Source organism: Rhinoderma darwinii, chromosome 1 (assembly GCF_050947455.1).
Source record: "Rhinoderma darwinii isolate aRhiDar2 chromosome 1, aRhiDar2.hap1, whole genome shotgun sequence".
NCBI classification, from domain to species: Eukaryota; Metazoa; Chordata; class Amphibia; order Anura; family Rhinodermatidae; genus Rhinoderma; species Rhinoderma darwinii.
Genome location: NC_134687.1, coordinates 460,782,704 through 460,802,133, shown reverse-complemented (window position 1 = coordinate 460,802,133; position 19,430 = coordinate 460,782,704). Strand labels below are relative to the sequence as shown.

The 19,430-nt window shown below is 44.1% G+C and overlaps 1 protein-coding gene across 1 annotated transcript in view; it reads right to left on the bottom strand.

Moving 5' to 3' along the window:
• The window catches only part of GALNT9 (polypeptide N-acetylgalactosaminyltransferase 9), a 422,479-nt gene that overhangs the window by 268,857 nt on the left and 134,192 nt on the right, over window positions 1–19,430 (bottom strand). Inside the window, exons 3-4 of the mRNA XM_075832874.1 lie at window positions 13,134–13,300; window positions 3,095–3,269 (exon numbers count right to left, since the gene is read on the bottom strand). Of these exons, the coding sequence (XP_075688989.1) occupies window positions 3,095–3,269; window positions 13,134–13,300 (342 nt within the window). The remainder of the gene's footprint in view (window positions 1–3,094; window positions 3,270–13,133; window positions 13,301–19,430) is intronic.

The window sequence follows — 19,430 nt, the reverse complement described above, 5'->3', positions numbered from 1 at the left end:
TAGGTCTGCAGTTCTTGTTACTGATTAGAGACCTGCTGGTCACATGACCGCAGCTTCTAGAACAGCAGCAAGAAAGAAGACCGTGAGGTGAGGTGAGCTGCTAAGTAATTATAAGGGCATCATGGATTTGTTTAAGAGGTCTGGGGTCCGTGTTTAGGCGGTCTTTATTTAGGGGGTCTGCATTTAGGTGGTCTGTTCTGGGGTCTGTATTTAGGTGGTCTGGTCTGCGGTCTGTTGTAGTTTAAGGGGTCTGTATTTAGGGGGTCTGTATTAGTTTAAGGGGTCTGGGGGTCTGTATTTAGAAGGTCTGGGGTCTGTATTTAGTGGGTCTGTATTTAGGGGGTATGTATTTAGGGGGTATGTATTTAGGGGGTCTGTATTCGTTTTTAGTGGGTCTGGTCTGGGGTTTGTATTCAAGGGGTCTGGTTTGGGGTCTGTATTTAGGAGGTCTGGGTTCTGTATTAGTTTAAGAGGTCTGTATTAGTTTAAGGGGTCTGGGGTCTGTATTTAGGGGGTCTGGTCTTGGGTCTGTTAGTTTAAGGGGGTCTGTATTTAGGGGGTCTGGGGTTCTATATTAGTTTAAGGGGTCTGTATTTAGGGGGTCTGGTCTGGGGTCTGTATTTAGCGGTCTGGTGTCTGTATTTAGCAGGTCTGGGGTCTGTATATTTAGGGGGTTTGGTCTGGGGTCTGTATTTAGGGGTCTGGTCTGGGGTCTCTATATTTAGGGGTTCTGGTCCGGTGTCTGTATTTAGGTGTCTGGTCTGGAGTCTGTATTTAGGAGGTCTGGGGTCTGTATATTTAGGAGGTCTGGTCTGGGGTCTGTATATTTACGGGGTCTGGTCTAGGCTCTGTATTAGTTTATGGGGGCCTGTATTTAGGGGGTCTGGGTTCTCTATTAGTTTAGAGAGTCAGGTATTGGGTCTGTATTAGTTTATAGGGTCTGTATTTAGAGGGCCTGGTCTGGGGTCTGTATTAGTTTAGGGGGTCTGGTCTGGGGTATAAATTAGTTTAGGGAGTCCGGTCTGGGATCATTAGTTTAGGGGGGTCAGATCTGGGGTCTGTATTTAGGGGTCTGGTCTGGCGTCTGTATTTAGGGGTCTGGTCTGGGGTCTGTATTAGTTTATGGGGTCTGTATTTAGGGGTCTGGTATGGGGTATGTATTAATGTATGGGGTCTGTATTTAAGGGGCCTAGTCTGGGGTCTGTATTAGTTTAGGGGGTCGGGTCGGGGGTCTGTATTTAGGGGTCTGGTCTGGGGTCTGTATTTAGGGGTCTGGTCAGGGGTCTGTATTAGTTTATGGGTCTCCATGTAGGGGTCTGGTCTGGGGTCTGTATTAATGTATTGGGTCTGTATTTAAGGGGCCTAGTCTGGGGTCTCTATTAGTTTACGAGGTCAGGTCTGGGGTCTGTATTTAGCGGTTTGGTCTGAGGTCTGTATATAGGGTGCATGGTCTGGGGTCTGTATTTGTTTAGGGGGGTCTGGTCTGGGAACGGCAATATTTTAGAAGGTCTGGTGTCTGTATGCATTCTAATTTATTAGTCTGAGTAAAAGGGGTTGTCCGGGCACATCGATAGGTCATCAGTATGAAAAACCGCTCCGTGCCCGGACAACCCCTTTAATGTATGGTCCTGGGCCTTGGTGTCTGAATTTTTGTGTTTCTATAGAGGCTGGAAATGGCTGCAGAAGCGAGGAGCAAAGATGTCTCATGAGGAGAAATCGCCATACTGGTCTGTGTCATCCGCGGGTCCATGACGGCGCCAGACTTAGAAAATTGACCTTAAAGGCTATGCACACCTTTCTAACTCATTTTGTTTAATAACAACAATGTTTAATGTGATTTTGAGCAGCTTTTAAATAGTTTTTTTTTTTAATTAAAAAACTGTTTTACTTTTAGATATACAGCTTCTACGTATCTTGTATACATAGAAGCTGTATCTTGCCGACAAAGCTGATTCTGTCAGGTCAGCTGGACCGACAGCTTGGCCGAAAGCTGGTCCTGCGTGTCTCTGACACAGATGTGTACCTAGCCTTTTGTATCATGCATTACTAAATAAATTACAGACATAATTTCAAGATAAGTTTTAATTGATATATATTTAATACTTAGTGCTGTCTTTGGCCAGGACCACACACTGTTTTGCTGCAGTTTTTGGCTCCATTTTTTGAGCCATAGCCAGAGGTGGATCCAAAAGGAAGGAAAGACTGATGAATCTCATTTAATTTGTGTCCACTTCTGTGTTTGGCTTAAAAAATTTAGCCAAAAACTGCATCAAAACTGTGTGTGTGATCCTTCCCTTTATCTTTCTGAATATCAAATAAAAAAAATTGATTTGGCTATATTTTATTGCTTTCCCTGGTTACCGTTTTTGTTTTTTATATTTTGCTCAGACTACAGGATTAATGGTAATACTGTGCTTTGCTACTTCTGTGGCCTATGCAACTTCAGAGATCTTACCTATCAATACAGACAAAACATACCACCTTCTGAGTTGCCAGGTGCCTGTTTTTTTTGGCCTCTATATTATATTACAAATTTTGGTTTTACACGCTTGGGCTAAACACAGAATATCAATACTCTTGACATACAGTGATTACATCCTGCATGACAGGGAATTGCTGCATCCATCTGATGGACTTGAAAAAAAAATTCAGATGGCAACTAAAGTGGTCGAAAATGCGACGAAAAATGATTTAAATTCCACTACAATTTTAGCTTCTTGCTCTGTACTTATTACTCTTTTCCCCCCGTTTTTTACTCATAGATTGTAAGCTCTTAGGAGCAGGATCCTCACTCCTCTTTGAATTGTAAATGAGCTTTGTCAATATGTAATGTCTGATATTGTCTGTACATGATTCCTCTAAAATCCTCTATTATTATTATTATTATTATTATTATTATATATTGTGCATAGGGACCATTTATGACTATTCTAATACTTTATTTTTAAACTTTTTTTCTGCTAAAATTAAAAAATAAACTGGTGTAACTGAACTGATAAAGCTCTTCTAATATGTCAAGCAGTGAATACTGTAAATATAACATGATGGCTGGCAGGTTTACAACATGAATTTTAATAGCACAATAAGTCCTTACCATCCAGTATTAAATTCCACATGAGCGTCGAAAAATCCAACAATTGGTACACTGGCTGCCTTCCATCCTTGTATCCGAGCTCGAATTAGTCCTTCCCGTCTGGTATTCCGAACTATTTTCACAAGTCCAGGGTATCTCTTATTTACATATTGATCCAAGTTAAATTTCAGTTCGACTGAAACAAAGGAATTATTTAATTAAAGACGACAGAATTCACTTTGAAATTTTTTTATCGGCACATAGTTAATATAGTTGAAAACTTGACTGCCATGTTTATTTATCTCGTCTTATTTTATTTACTAACAGAAGATACCATTGCAACGTCTGTGAATAGGATTTTGATATGAGTAAGGGTCTTAGGTCTCATGCACACAGCCATAACCCATAATCACGGTCCTCGATTATGGGCACGGACGGCCACTGGCAGCCGTGGACAGCCATCCGCAATTTCGGCCCATGCTCCTATATAAAGTATGGGAGCATGGTCCGTTAAAAGCAAAAGATAGGACATATCCTATCTTTTGCGGAGGCTTTCTATGGCCCGGACACCTTCACACAAATATACGGGAAGGTGTTCGTGGTCAATAGAAATGAATGGGTCCGTAATTACCGACGAAACCTACGGTCATGTGCATTGGTCCTAATCTATGAACTTCGGCCAAGAATACTTGGTTACATACTTTCACCTGTAGTGAAGCACCAACCCCCTGTAGATTCATATTGTTTCAGTTGAAATATTTTGGGGTAGTTTCAACCACAAAAATTAAACACTACCTGTAAGGACTGTGCAGAGTTGTTCCACTGTTAATATGTTGGGTTTGGTGCATGCAAGTTTCAGTTAGAAGAAAACAAAATGCTAGTGCAGTGTTTCCTAACTAGGGTTTCTCACAATCTGATATGGGGTTCCCCAGGACACTGCAGCAAGACCTCTCGCTATCACAGTAGAGATAGCAAACTGATATCAGCCTGCTTAAAAAGGCTCTGTCACCTGTTTATTAATTCCCTATTTCCTAACTAATCTTATAGGTGCTTTGCTGCTGATAACTACAGTGTGATTTGTTTTAAAAAAAAAGTTTATTACTTTAACAATTATGAGCATTTTTCTAAATATGCTAATTTGGCTCTAATAGCTGTCACGATGCAGAGATCCTGCAGGTCTGCCTGCATGACTTGGGAGGGTGACATGCCTTTGAATTGACCAGCAGGGTCCATGGCCTGAGCGTACTGTCACGATGCGGGGTGTGGACCCACTCGGCCGTACCACATAGCGGGATGGCAGCTGGCCAAACAGGTATAGTACAGAGTCTATAGTCTAGAAAGGGTACCTGTGGCAACTCGGACAGTAGCAAGACAGGCTAGGCTGGGACCAGGCGGCGGGTAGACTTCAGGCATGGCGTAACAGAACAGGCGTGGAATGCAGCACAACACGACAACAGCTCAGCACGGTAATAGATCTGGATAGCACGGGAAACAGGATACAGGATACAGGGAACACTTGGAAACTGGAAGACACTAGGAGACCATTTGCAAGACAAACTTTGGGTAACGAACAACGCTCAGGCAAAGAACAAGAGGACAGAGCCCCTTTTATAGTCAAGTAGCATTCTGTGCTTGATTGCAGACTTCCTGCAATTATGCACGCACTGGCCCTTTAAGACAGTGGAGGCGCCCTCCGGGAGACAGTCTCGATACCAGGAAGTGAGTGCCGGCGCCTGACTAGGGGGGGGTACGCTGCAGAGAACACACACGTCCATGGCCGCGGCCGTCGTGGGGTAAGTCAAAACGATGGGCCGTGGTCATAGACGTTCAGTATCCCCCCTCTTACACCCCCTCTTCTTGGGGCCAGAGCGGGAGAGAAACGTCTTCACGAGGACGGGGGCATCAATGTTTTCCTCTGGCTCCCAAGACCTCTCTTTTGGACCGAACCCCCTCCTATCCACTAAATAAAACTTCCTTCCTCCCACCTTCTTGATGGCCGGAATCTCCCTTACTTCAAAAGTCCCTGACGAGCCGCCAGGGGCCACTGCGGAACTAGGAGTCCTGGAGTAGCGGTTCAAGACCACGAGCTTCAGCAACGAGACATGGAAGGAGTTAGGGATCTTGAGGGTAGGAGTCAGCCGCAGCTTGTAAGACACCGGGTTAATCTGTAGCAGGATTTTGAAGGGTCCGAGGAACCTAGGGGCAAATTTGCAGGATGGCACCCTCAGCCGAATTTTCTTTGAAGACAACCAGACCTTCGTACCTGGAAGAAACTGAGGAGGAGCCCGTCTTCTTGTATCTGCCTTTCTCTTCATGCGGTCTACCTGGGACATAGTAGAGAAAGGAAAAGGTATACAAGGGTGTTGGCCGTAGACGATGAAGAACGGAATGGAGGTGGTGGACTCACTAGTGTGGTTATTATAGGAGAACTCTGTCCACGGGAGCAAATGCACCCAGTCATCATGTCGTCTGGAAACAAAGTGGCGCAGTTAGTTCTCCATAATCTGGTTAACTCTCTTGACTTGCCTATTGGATTTGGGATGATAGGCTGAAGAGAAGTCCAACTTTACACCGAAGAGACTGCACACTGCAACCCACAGAGGGAGGGAAAGCCATGACAAAGTCCATTGCAACATGCTGCCAGGGGGCAACGGGCACAGGCAGTGGTTCGAGCAGACCAGCTGGTCTGGAGTGGGCAACTTTATTTGCAGCGCATACTGTACATGAGGAGACAAAGTCCATGACATCTTTGGGCAGCGTGGGTCACCAGAACTGGTGGGCGATTAGATCTTGGGTCTTACGAGCACCCGTGTGACCTGCCAGTTTTGAACTGTGACCCCAGCGAAGGATTCTTCCTCTGTCTGCCAGACGCATAAAAGTCTTTCCCGGAGGAATGTCTCTAACTTGCAGAGGGTTCACAGAGAAGATGCAGGTAGGATCAATAATATTCTGTGGGGACTCCACAGTGTCCTCGGTTTCAAACGACTTAGACAAGGCATCGGCCCTCACATTGTTGTGGGCAGGTCGGTAGTGGAGTTCGAAACGGAACCGATCAAAGAACAACGACCACCTGGCTTGACGAGGATTCAACTGCTGGGCCGTCTGTAGGTAGGTCAGGTTCTTGTGATCTGTGAAGACCAGGTTAGGATGAACTGTGTCTTCCAGTAGGTGTCTCCACTCCTGCAGAGCCAGCTTGATGGCCAGTAACTCCCGATCCCCAGTCGAGTAGTTGTGCTCTGCGGAAGAAAACAGCTTGGAATAGTAGCCACATACCACAGTCTTGCCCTTTGAACCTTTCTGGAGCAACAGTGCACCAGCACCCACCGAGGAAGCGTCCACCTCTAACGAAAACTGTAGGGACACATCAGGGGGGTGAAGAATAGAGGCTGACGTGAAGGCTTTTTTTAAGGATTCAAATGCGGCTTCTGCCTCCGGAGTCGACACTTTGGCATTCATACCCTTTTTAGTGAGGGTGCAGATGGGAGCTGTCAATGAAGAGAAGTTGGGAATGAACAGCCGGTAGAAGTTGGCGAATCCCAGGAAGCGTTGTATAGCCCTTAAGCCTTGGGGGCGTGGCAACTCCAGGACAGTCTTTACCTTCTCAGGGTCCATCTTGAGACCCTGATCGGAGATGATATAGCCCAGGAAGGGAAGAGACTTTTTTTTCAAACACACACTTCTCCAGCTTGGCATAAAGATGATTCTCTCTTAAACGAAGCAACACCTGGCAGACATGAGTTACTGGATCTGGGGAAAAATCAAAATGTCATTGAGATACACTACAACACAAACATAACGGAGATCACGAAAAATGTAACTGACAAATTCTTGAAACACAGCAGGGGCGTTACACAGGCCGAAGGGCATAACTAAGTATTCATAGTGCCCATCACAAGTATTAAAAGCAGTCTTCCACTCGTTACCTTGACGAACCCGGATCAGATTGTAGGCCCCCCGCAGGTTTAGTTTAGAAAAAAAAATTGCCCCCCCATATGCGATCAAACAGTTCCGAAATCAAAGGCAATGGGTACCTGTTCTTTACCGTGATCTGGTTGAGGCCTCGGTAGTCAATGCAGGGTCGGGGGGATCCATCCTTCTTCTTGACAAAGAAAAACCCGGCTCCGGCCGGGGATGAGGATTTACGAATGAAGTCCCTCTCCAGATTTTCTTTAATGTAGGCAGACATAGACTGGGTCTCTGGCAAGGAGAGAGGGTACACTCTACCATGAGGAGGGGACGACTCAGGAATCAAGTAGATCAGACAATCATATGCTCGATGTGGCGGCAAGGACTCAGCTTCCTTCTTATCGAAGACATAAGAGAACATAGAGTAACAAGAAGGCAACCCTGCCAATGAGTGATGCGGAGGAGGCTGCGATGGCTGGATATGACCCAGACAGCAGTCGAGACACTTGGGACCCCACTGGAGAACCTCTCCAGAGTTCCAATCCAGGACTGGGGCATGCAAACAGAGCCAAGGCAAACCCAGCAGCACTGGGTTGACGGCCTTGGAGAGGACAAACAGGGAGATGAGCTCCGAATGAAGAGCTCCCACTTGAAGTCGTAATGGTTTTGTCACAGACAAAACTGGAGCAGGCAATGGCAGTCCATCTACCGAGGCAACGATCAACGGCCTTTCCAGCAGGACAGTGGGCAACTGAAGAATATCCACAAGGTCTTGGCAGATGAAATTGGCTGCAGAGCCAAAGTCCAGGTCGGCAGAGACCGGATGGGGCCTCTCGCCAGCAATGATGGTTACGGGAATGAACAGTTTGGAGGAGAGTTCTTGATTAAATGCAGTGACGCCCAGGGTTGCCTCTCCAACCAAACCTAGGTGCAGGGTTTTTTTGGCTTCTGAGGACACAGACGCACAACATGGCCAGCGAGGCCGCAATATAAACAGAGTCCAGAGGTGCGCCTGCGCTGTTTCTCCTGGACGGACAATTTTAGCCTATCCACTTGCATCAGAACCTTTGGCAAAGCAGTAGAAAGAGGCAAGAGGGGTTGCTGGAAGTTGGGCGCCAGTCTAGGAAGCTGTCTCTCCTGACGAACCTCATGAGATCTCTCCCTCAGCCTTATGTCCACCCAAGTGACAAGCAGAATCAGGTCGTCCAAGGTAGGTGGCAGATCTCGAGCGGCAAGTTCGTCCTTGATCTCGGGCGACAGACCATGCCAAAAGGATGCCACCAAGGCCTCATTGTTCCAGGACAGCTCTCCTGCCAGGGTCCGGAACTGGATGGTATATTCACCCACGGAGATATCCTCCTGGTGAACGTTAAAGATAGCAGTGGCTGCCGATGAGACTCGTCCTGGCTGCTCGAAAAAACAGTCCGGAATAACTGCACAAACCCCTGGAAGTATTGGGTCTCGGGTCCCTGACGTTCCCAGATAGGGTTAGCCCATGCCAGGGCCTTGCCGGCAAGTAGAGACATGATGAAGGCGATCTTGGTTCCATTCAGCGGAAATGCTCGAGCGTGCAGGGTAAAATGGATATAGCATTGGATCAGAAACCCCCGGCACGTACTTGCGTCTCCATAGAACCGAGAAGGTAATGGCAGCGAGAACCGAGGATCCATACCAGAACTGCCAGGAGATGTAGCAATAGGGTCGATCTGAGGATCTTGCATAGAGGCAGGAAGGGAAGCAGCTAGTGTCCCTAGCTGCTGTGCCATGGAGTCCACTGCCACAAGAAGTTGATCCTGTCTTGCTCGGAGATCCTGCAGGTCTGCCTGCATGGCTTGGGAGGGTGACATGCCTTTGAATTGACCAGCGGGGTCCATGGCCTGGGCGTACTGTCACGATGCGGGGTGTGGACCCACTGGGCCGTACCACATAGCGGGATGGTAGCTGGCCAAACAGGTATAGTACAGAGTCTATAGTCCAGAAAGGGTACCTGTGGCAACTCGGACAGTAGCAAGGCAGGCTAGGCTGGGACCAGGCGGCGGGTAGACATCAGGTGTGCCATAACAGAACAGGCGTGGAATGCAGCACAACATGACAACAGCTCAGCACGGTAATAGATCTGGATAGCACGGGAAACAGGATACAGTAACAGAGAACACTTGGAAACTGGAAGACACTAGGAGACCATTTGCAAGACAAACTTTGGGTGACAAACAACGCTCAGGCAAATAACAAGAGGGCAGAGCCCCTTTTATAGTCCAGTAGCATTCTGGGCTTGATTGCAGACTTCCTGCAATTATGCGCGCACTGGCCCCTTAAGACCGTGCAAGCGCGGGCGCACGTGCCCTCCGGGAGACAGTCTCGATACCAGGAAGTGAGTGCCGGCGCCTCACTAGGGGACGATGCTGAAGAGAACACACATGTCCATGGCCACGGCCGTCGAGGGGTAAGTCAGAACGACGGGCCGTGGCCATAGACGTTACAATAGCCAAATAGGAGGTGACTCTTTTCACTGTGGGCAGTGTAATATTTTCTGTATGACGCTTTTCAATCAGTATACAACTTCTCCTCTTTCCTTGCCCAGCAACACAGTGTGATCATATAGTATACAGCTTCCATTCCCGACTGTGCTTTCAACTGGCGATATCTCTGGTTGTGTCACAGCTAGAACTGTGATCCTGGTGTCATATGAAATATTAAGATCTCCTCTTTCATATGCCACCAGAACCACATCCTTTGATATGGCTAGTTAAAGTGATCCCCCTTCCCTCTAGAATATGTTTTACACTGTGTGAAGCAACTTCATGCTGATAGGACATGCTCAGCGGCTGTGGGGTAGCTCCACCTCAGGAGAATCGCTGGTGTTACCTCCCACTTGTCTTATAAAGGCTCATTTACATATTTAGAAAAAAGCTCATAACTTAATAAATAATAAATGTTTTGGGACACAATTTTCACTAGCATTATCAGTGTGACAGCGCCTATTAGATTAGCTAGGAGATCGGAGTTAATTTACAGGTAAGGTAACACGTTTTACCTTTTTCACTGAAAACTTCCATCTAAGAGATTGATTGCAATATTTTTAGTGTGTGGATATACAGCAGTGATTTCATATTGATAGTTGTGGGGTACTAAATAGAAATGAGGGAATCTATTCAACATAAATTGAATTCGGTCTGAATTTCTTAAAAGTTTCAAGTTCTGCAAAATCTGAAAATGTCACGTTTGCGGCGAACGAATTGTGGCAAAATGGCATTAAGCCACCATTTTACAGATTAGAAAAAGGATCAAATGGCCATTGAGCAGGCTACCCCATAATGCATTGCAAGCAGACTACCCAAAATATACTGCGGTTCTCCGTTCCCATCATGAGGGGTATAAAGAAGGGAAACGTTATTACTAATGCTGGATTGGTGTTAAAGAGCTTGAAAGACATTGGATAAAGTCTTAGAAAAGTCTTAGAAAACATCAGAGTATATGAGTTTTTAGGGCAATTAGGGCACTTGCGATTTGCAGCGAATTTATTCAATCAATTTGGATCCAAAACTTTCAGGAAATTCGCTCATCTCTAATTCTAAATTATATTTAAATACTTTTTTTTTTTTTAAATAACACGAAGTCCATGAATTTAAAATATTAATATGACACCCACGAAGACACAGAATAACAGTTGTCATTAGTTGTAAAACTTGTGCTATTTAAAAATTGGAAAATAAAAGCAATAGTCCACTTTTGGCAGAATTGCTATGGGAACAATATTTTCATATCAATGGTAATCAACAAGAGATAAAATTTCCTCAATTACATTTGTGTAATTCCTGCTCTTATAGTAAATGTATCTCCCTAGCTTGAAAAGTCGTCAATTTCAGGAGTTTATAGTTACTATCTGGATCAGGTATATCATCTAACGTGCAAAAACATTAATTACGTTTAGTGGTTTATAGATAAAAGCGGCCTATCCAGCCCATAAATCTCAAACTGAGTAGCGTTATTTTACAATAATCATGGGACAACTTGAGAAATTCTAAATTATGTTGATGTGTCTTGCCACTGAGTAAAAATCTATTGTTTCATGGCTAGATCTGCTCATCAATTTCACAAACTGGGGATGGATGACTGCAATTTTTTATACAGCAATGGCTGCGTGAGGGGAAAGATCGCTGTTTATTACAGACAGACAGACAGACAGGCAGGTAGATAGATAGACAGACAGTCAGACAGACAGACAGACAGACAGACAGACAGACAGACAGATAGACAGACAGATAGATAGATAGATAGATAGATAGATTATGAAGCTACTCTAATGATAAATTAACAAACAAAAAAATGGATACATTTTTCATCATCTGTCATCTATATACAAGGTTTATATTACTCCTTTAATTAAAGGGGTACTCCTATTTTCTAAAGTGAAAGCATATTGGTAGAATATAACTTAACATTTTGATTGGTGGAAGGTGCAAACACTGGGACCCCCACAATTACAAGAACCAATGTGCCTTTTACTTTTCTCCTGCACAGAGGCGCTCCTGGCTACCCGCTATGTAGGGGACTGCAACACAGCTCCATTTAAATCAATGGGACTCTATTGCAGTTACCTGCAAAGTGGATGGTCATTGCTGTGCAGGGAAAAACTGTAAAGAAGTTGCAATGATTAACTAAGGCCCCATGCACACGAACATAAAAACGCCCGTAATTACGGCATGTTTTTACGGGCCCATGGACTTCTATTGGCCACGGGTACCTCCCCGTATGCTTACGGGAAGGTGCCTGTGCCGTTGAAAAATATAGAACATGTCCTATTTCAGGCCGTAATTACGGCACGGGCAGGCCCATAGAAGTCTATGGGGCTCCCGTAATTACGGGTGACTACGTGTGTGCACCCGTAAATACGGAGAGCGTTGCTAGGCGACGTCAGTAAATAGTCACTGTCCAGGGTGCTGAAAGAGTTAAACGATCGGCAGTAACTCTTTCAGCACCCTGGACAGAAATTACTGATCACAATATAGATCAACCTGTAAAAAAATAAAAGACGTTCATACTTACCCAGAACTCCCTGCTTCTTCCTCCAGTCCGGCCTCCTAGGATGACGTTACAGCCCATGTGACCGCTGCAACCAATCACAGGCTGCAGCGGTCTCATGGACTGCCGCGTCATCCAGGGAGGTCGGGCTGGATGTCAAGAGAGGGACGCGTCACCAAGGCAATAGCCGGGTAAGTATGAATTTCTTTTACTTTTACTACGGAAAGGGCTGTCCCTTCTCTCTATCCTGCACTGATAGAGAGAAGGGCTGCCGATTAGTGCAGTGCAATTTTGCAGAGAAAACTTGCCCGTAAATACGGGTGGAATACTGGTGACACCGGACCCATATTTACGGGCACGGGTCCGTAAATACTGGTGCAATACGGGTCGAATACATGTGACCAAGGACCCGTATTTACGCCAGTATTTACGGGAGGGAAAAAATACGTTTGTGTGCATGAGGCCTAACACCGTGGCTCCTTCATTCTGAGGGTTGTTGGAGCCTCGTTAGTTGGACCCGCACCGATCAGGAAGCGAGGGCATATCCTAGAGGGTATCACATTCTATGGTTGTAAAATCCCTTTAACAATTAAATAAAAATATAGATGACAATATATTCTAGAACTTTTAACTTCTAGGCATATATGTTGTTGTTATATGTTTAGCCATAAACATTCCATTTGTCATACATGATAAAAATGTTTAGAGACATATGTAAAATCATTAAATAGAAAAAGAAAAATGGCTTTCGACTTCTCTGAATGCAGCCTGCAATGTAAATGATAGATGTTTACTTTCTGGTTTCCATGGCTACGTCAAGGACAATGTTTAATCAACAGTAGATATTCTGAGTAATAGTATATACAGTATATGTTCCTGGGTATAGCCATATTAACCAGAATACAAACAACCAACTATACTTCAAAGTGAATTTTTATTTTATTTCATGACTAAGGAGCTTTATTTATTAAAACAATGCAGAACCTCTTTAATCCTATTATAGGTTTTATCCCTCTGTCAATAGACAGTAGTTACAATTAAAAGACAATACTATAATAAATGTATCTACAGGTACAATAGGGGATATTATATATTGAAGTGTTGTTTCTTTTATAATAGTAGTTTCACGTACCATTGTCACTGTTGTCATCTACTAGTATGATCTCTTTGAGCAGATGAGATGGAGTGTGGTTGACCACACTATGCACTGAACGTAGGATGACAGACAAAGCTTCATTTACAAAAATAAAGACCACAGCAATCTGAGGCAGGTCATCTGGATAATTCATCTGTTTACACCTGTAAAGATAAATCAAATAAAGAAAAGGTCATATAGATGACTGCAATGTTTACAACCAATACAAATGACTTTATACTTCCATCACTACATAGTTACATAGTTACATAGTTAGTACGGCTGAAAAAAGACACATGTCCATCAAGTTCAACCAAGGGACGGGAAAAGGGAAGGAAAAATTTCTACACATAGGAGCTAATATTTTTTTGTTCTAGGAAATTATCTAACCCTTTTTTAAAGCCATCTACTGTCCCTGCTGTGACCAGCTCCTGCGGTAGGCTATTCCATAGATTCACAGTTCTCACGGTAAAGAAGCCTTGTCGCCTCTGCAGCTTGAACCTTTTTTTCTCCAGACGGAGGGAGTGCCCCCTTGTTTTTTGAGGGGGTTTTACAAGGAACAGGATTTCACCATATTTTTTGTATGTGCCATTAATATATTTATATAAGTTAATCATGTCCCCCCTTAGTCGTCTTTTTTCAAGGCTAAATAGGTTTAATTCTTTCAATATTTCCTCATAACTTAAATTCTCCAAGCCCCTAATTAGTTTAGTTGCTCTTCTTTGTATTTTTTCCAACTCCAGGGCATCCTTTCTATGAACTGGAGCCCAGAACTGAACTGCATATTCTAGATGAGGCCTCACTAATGCTTTGTAAAGTGGCAATATTACATCCCTGTCCCGTGAGTCCATGCCTCTTTTAATACACGACAATATCCTGTTGGCCTTTGAAGCAGCTGATTGACACTGCATGCTGTTATTGAGTTTATGATTTACAAGAACACCCAGATCCTTCTCAACAAGTGAATCCGCCAGTGTAGCTCCCCCTAGGACATATGATGCATGCAGGTTGTTGGTACCCAGATGCATAACTTTACATTTATTTACATTAAACTTCATCTGCCAAGTGGACGCCCAAACACTTAGTTTGTTTAAATCTGCCTGCAATTCATGAACATCTTCCATAGACTGAACTATATTACATAGCTTGGTGTCATCTGCAAAAATAGAAATAGTGCTATTAATCCCATCTTCTATAACATTAAAAAATAAGTTGAATAATAGTGGTCCCAGCACTGAACCCTGGGGTACACCACATATTACCGGGGACCATTGAGAGTAGGAATCATTGACTACAACTCTCTGGATACGGTCCTTGAGCCAATTCTCAATCCAATTACAAACTATATTTTCTAAACCTATAGTCCTTAATTTACCCATTAGACGTCTATGAGGGACAGTGTCAAATGCCTTTGCAAAGTCCAAAAACACTAAATCCACAGCGGCCCCTCTGTCTAGGCTTCTGCTCACCTCTTCATAAAAACAGATTAGGTTAGTTTGACAACTTCTGTCCTTAGTAAAACCGTGCTGGCTGTCACTTATAATGCTATTTATTGTCACATAATCCTGTATATAGTCCCTCAATAGCCCCTCAAACATTTTCCCCACGATGGATGTTAAGCTTACTGGTCTATAATTACCCTGGGAAGACCTAGAGCCCTTTTTGAAAATAGGCACCACATTTGCGCTGCGCCAGTCCCTTGGCACTATACCAGTCACTAGAGATTCTCTGAATATTATGAAAAGGGGGACAGAAATAACTGAACTAAGCTCTTTAAGAATTCTAGGGTGTAACCCATCTGGTCCCGGGGCCTTGTGCACATTTATTTTATTTAATTTAGCTTGAACCATATCTACATTCATCCAATTCAGTATATCAACTGATATATTAACAGCACTGGCATCGGCTACATCAGCTGCTCTTTCTTCTGTTGTATATACAGAGCTAAAGAACCCATTTAGTAACTCTGCCTTCTCTTGATCCCCTGTGATCAACTCCCCATTACCATTATCTAGGGGTCCTACATGTTCAGACCTTGGCTTTTTAGCATTTATATACTTGAAGAATTTTTGGGGATTTGTTTTACTATCCTTGGCCACCTGCCTTTCATTTTGTATTTTTGCTAATTTTATTACATTTTTACAGATTTTATTAAGCTCTTTATATTTTACAAAGGCTACAGCTGTACCCTCAGATTTGTATTTTTTAAATGCCCTTTTTTTGTCGTGTATTGCCCCTTTCACAGAAGGTGTAAGCCATGTGGGGTTTAATTTGAGTCGTTTATACTTGTTACCTATAGGAATAAATTTTGCACTATAATAACTCAAAGTAGATTTGAAAATCTCCCATTTATTATTTGTTGCATTATTTGACATTAGTTCTTCCCAGTCCATATCCTGAATTGCAGCCCTCATCCTGGGGAAATTGGCTTTCTTAAAATTAAATGTTTTTTCCCTCCCAGCCTGCGTTTTTTACAGTATAGGTAAAATGTAACTATATTATGATCACTGTTACCGAGGTTTTCACGAACATTGACATTCCCAACAAGATCTGCATTATTAGAAATTACCAGATCGAACAGAGCTTCACCTCTAGTCGGGTCTTGCACAAACTGGCCCATAAAATTTTCCTGCAACAGGTTGAGGAAATGTCTCCCCTTTGCAGTTGAAGCTGAACCATGATACCAATTAATATCCCGGAAATTAAAATCTCCCATTATCACTACAGTACCCGCCTGTGCAGCCCGCTCCATCTGTTTATATAGCTGAACTTCCATCTCCTCAGTTATATTGGGGGGTCTATAGATTACACCAAAAGTAATTTTTTCAGTGTTTACCTCCCTTTCTAGTTCCACCCACAAGGTTTCAACCTCCTCACAGTATTCACCCACTATTGTCTCTTTCAGACTCGCCTTCATATCATTTCTCACATACAGACATACACCACCACCTTTCCTATTTGTCCTGTCTTTCCGAAAAAGTGTAAAACCCTGTAGATTTACAGCCCAGCCTAGTTTACAAACGAAAGTCATCATTAAATGTCTGAGCCAAGGAAAATGCGTGAATTGCAGTTACTATTTTCTCCTGTACATTTAAAGGGAATGTGCCATGAGAAAATGACCTATTGTTTAAATCAATTTTTTAATTTAGACATATTTTTTAAGATTTCTGGTGATGTATTTTTAGATTTCCCATTTCATTATCTACATTAAAAATATAATGCTAAATATTTCAGTTTTCACTCTGGCCCCTGAGCCACACAATAGACTGACACTTCCTGCTCTGTAGAGATCACTTCTCAGCAGTCACCTCATTATCATCACAGGCAGGATTACAATGAAAGATAACACCTCTATATAGATAACATAGGATCCACCAATGGCAATAGTGGATGGACACCGCTCCCCTCCTATCGCTTCCTGCACAATGTCCTCTGCACAGGTCACAGAGCATGCCTAGAAAACTCTCCCATAGAAGTTAATGGGTTAGCTCTAGACTGTTGTTTTTGTGGTCCATGTGGTTTCTGTAAATCATATCTCTTAAATTCCCTTTAAGACTCACATTTATCTGCTATTTCACATTTACTACCTCCTCCCTTCTCATTCATAATTAAACCAAAATGCTTATCCATGCTGTCATCACATCTTGCTTGGACTACTGTGCCCTACCACAAAACATACTTTCATCTTTCCAACTGCTTAAAGAGGCTCTCTCACCAGATTCTCAAATCCCTATCTCCTATTGCAAGTGATCGGCGCTGCAATGTAGATAACAGTAACGTGTTTTTTTTAAAAAAAACGTTCATTTTTGGCCAAGTTATGAGCTACTTTATATATATGCAAATGAGCTTTGAAATGGACAACTGGGCGTGTTTTTATTAGTATGTCCAACTGGGCGTGTATTGTGTTTTTAACTGTGCGTGTTTACTTGTTTTACTAACTGGGCATTGTGGAGAGAAGTGTATGATGCTGACGAATCAGTGACCAATCAGCATCATACACTCCTCTCCATTCATTTACACAGCAGCATCGTTCTTACTAGTACGATGTGCAGCCACATACACAAGTGTCCTGATAATGAATACACATGATCTCCAGCCTGGACGTCATGTGTACTCAGAATTCTGACATTTCTGAATCCTTTCTGTGAGATTTCAGCAAGCCGCGCGTAATCTCGCGAGATTACGAGGTAAATGAGATTTCGTTTCCCTTGCTGGAAACAACGCTGCCCAAATAATCCATCTATTCTCTTGCTCCTCTACTGTCTCCCCACTTTTCCAGTCCTTTCACTGGTTGCTGTTCACTTAGGGACTATAACTAAAAATTTTCACAATAACAAACAAAGTGATTTCCAACTTGGCCTGACCTTTGCTCTAGTTTCCATATAGTAACCTACATGAAAATGTCCATTCAGGACATGACATTCTTCTCTCCTCTTATTTACTCTTTCTTTTCCCATCTCCAAGAGTTCTTCCATGCATTTCTACATAATATAGTTTCTTCAAGCTTTCAAAAGTAACCTAAAGTCCCCCTATTTAAACAAACATATAGCCTATTTGTAATGACGGAGTAGGGAGACAGACAGGTGAGCCCTAATCTACCCGCCACTCAGTCCCTGCCTACTTGCAACGGCCCGTCCTAGGCGACGGCGTACAACTGGGCGACGGTCCCTACGCTCAATAAGTGCACGACAGACAAGGGTACACAGAAGTTAGGGAAATGGGGCAGTTGCCCATGGCAACACCGTGAGCAACAAGAGTAGTGAACGAGCCGAGTCAAACCAGGAGTGTACGAGGTACCAAACGCAGAGCAAGAGAATTGTCAGTAAAGCCAGGGTAAAAATGAAGCAGAGGACAAAATGTTCAAGCAGCAGAGCCAGGACACAGACAGAATCACAGGCAAAGGAGGAGCAGGAAATGCAGGTATAAATAGACAGAGGGCGGGAGCTAGCTCCGTCTGGCCAGGCTGTGATAGGCTCTCCCACTCCTCAGCCTCCCAGCCTGACTGGTAGAAAATCGTGTCACTCTCTCAGACTTAGGCCTCATTTACACGAGCGTGTGCGTTTTGCGCGCGCAAAAAACGCAGCGTTTTGCGTGCGCAAAAGGCACTTGACAGCTCCGTGTGTCATCCGTGTATGATGCGCGGCTGCGTGATTTTCGCGCAGCCGCCATCATAGAGATGAGGCTAGTCGACGTCAGTCACTGTCCATGGTGCTGAAAGAGTTAACTGATCGGCAGTAACTCTTTCAGCACCCTCGACAGTGCATTCCGATCACCATATCGAGTAACCTGTTTAAAAAAAAAGAGGTTCGTACTTACCGAGAACTTCCCGGCCGTTGCCTTGGTGACGCGTCCTTGGTGACGCGCCTCTCTTGACATCTGGCCACACCTCCCTGGATGACGCGGCAGTCCATGTGACCGCTGCAGCCTGTGCTTGGCTTGTGATTGGCTGCAGCTGTCACTTGGACTGAATTGTCATCCCGGGAGGTCAGACTGGAGGAAGAAGCCGGGAGTTATCGGTAAGTCAGAACTTTTTTTTTTTTTACACGTTCACGTATATTGGAATTGGAAGTCACTGTCCAGGGTGCTGAACCAGTTTAACTCTTTCAGCACCCTGCACAGTGACTGTCTCCTGCCGGGTTCGGTCAAAACGAGTTCGGCCGAACCCGGTAAAGTTCGGTTCGCTCATGTCTAAGACACTCCGTTCGGATGTTTGTAAAGAGAAAAGCACGTGGTGCTTTTCTGGTTACATTCAGTTTGACAGCTCTTGCGCGAACTACGCAGTTCGCACGGAAGTGCTTCCGTGCGACCTTCGTGGTTTTCACGCACCCATTGACTTCAATGGGTGCGTGATGCGCGAAAAACGCACGATTATAGAACATGTCGTGAGTCTTACGCAACGCACTTGCGCTGCGCAAAATTCACGCATCGTCTGCACTGCCCCATAGAGTAATATAGGTGCGTACGACGCGTGAAAAGCACGCGCGTCGCACGCGCGTATATTACGCTCGTGTAAATGAGGGCTTAGGAGCAGGTGCAGACTGATTACCCACGGGCGTCGACACAGAAGCTGTGTCTGGCAGATCCTTTACACTATTGCCATATTTACTTCTTCACAACCTTTTATACGGTCCTACATACTGTCCTACTTGCATAGTAAACCATCTTTTGTCTCCTACTCTGCTAATCGTAAATTGAAAGCTTGTTTGGGCAGAACCTTCTCGGCTCCTGAATCTGGCACTGTGAGGTCTAATGCATACAACAGAGCTGTCTTTGGAGCTGTAGAAACCATGTGTC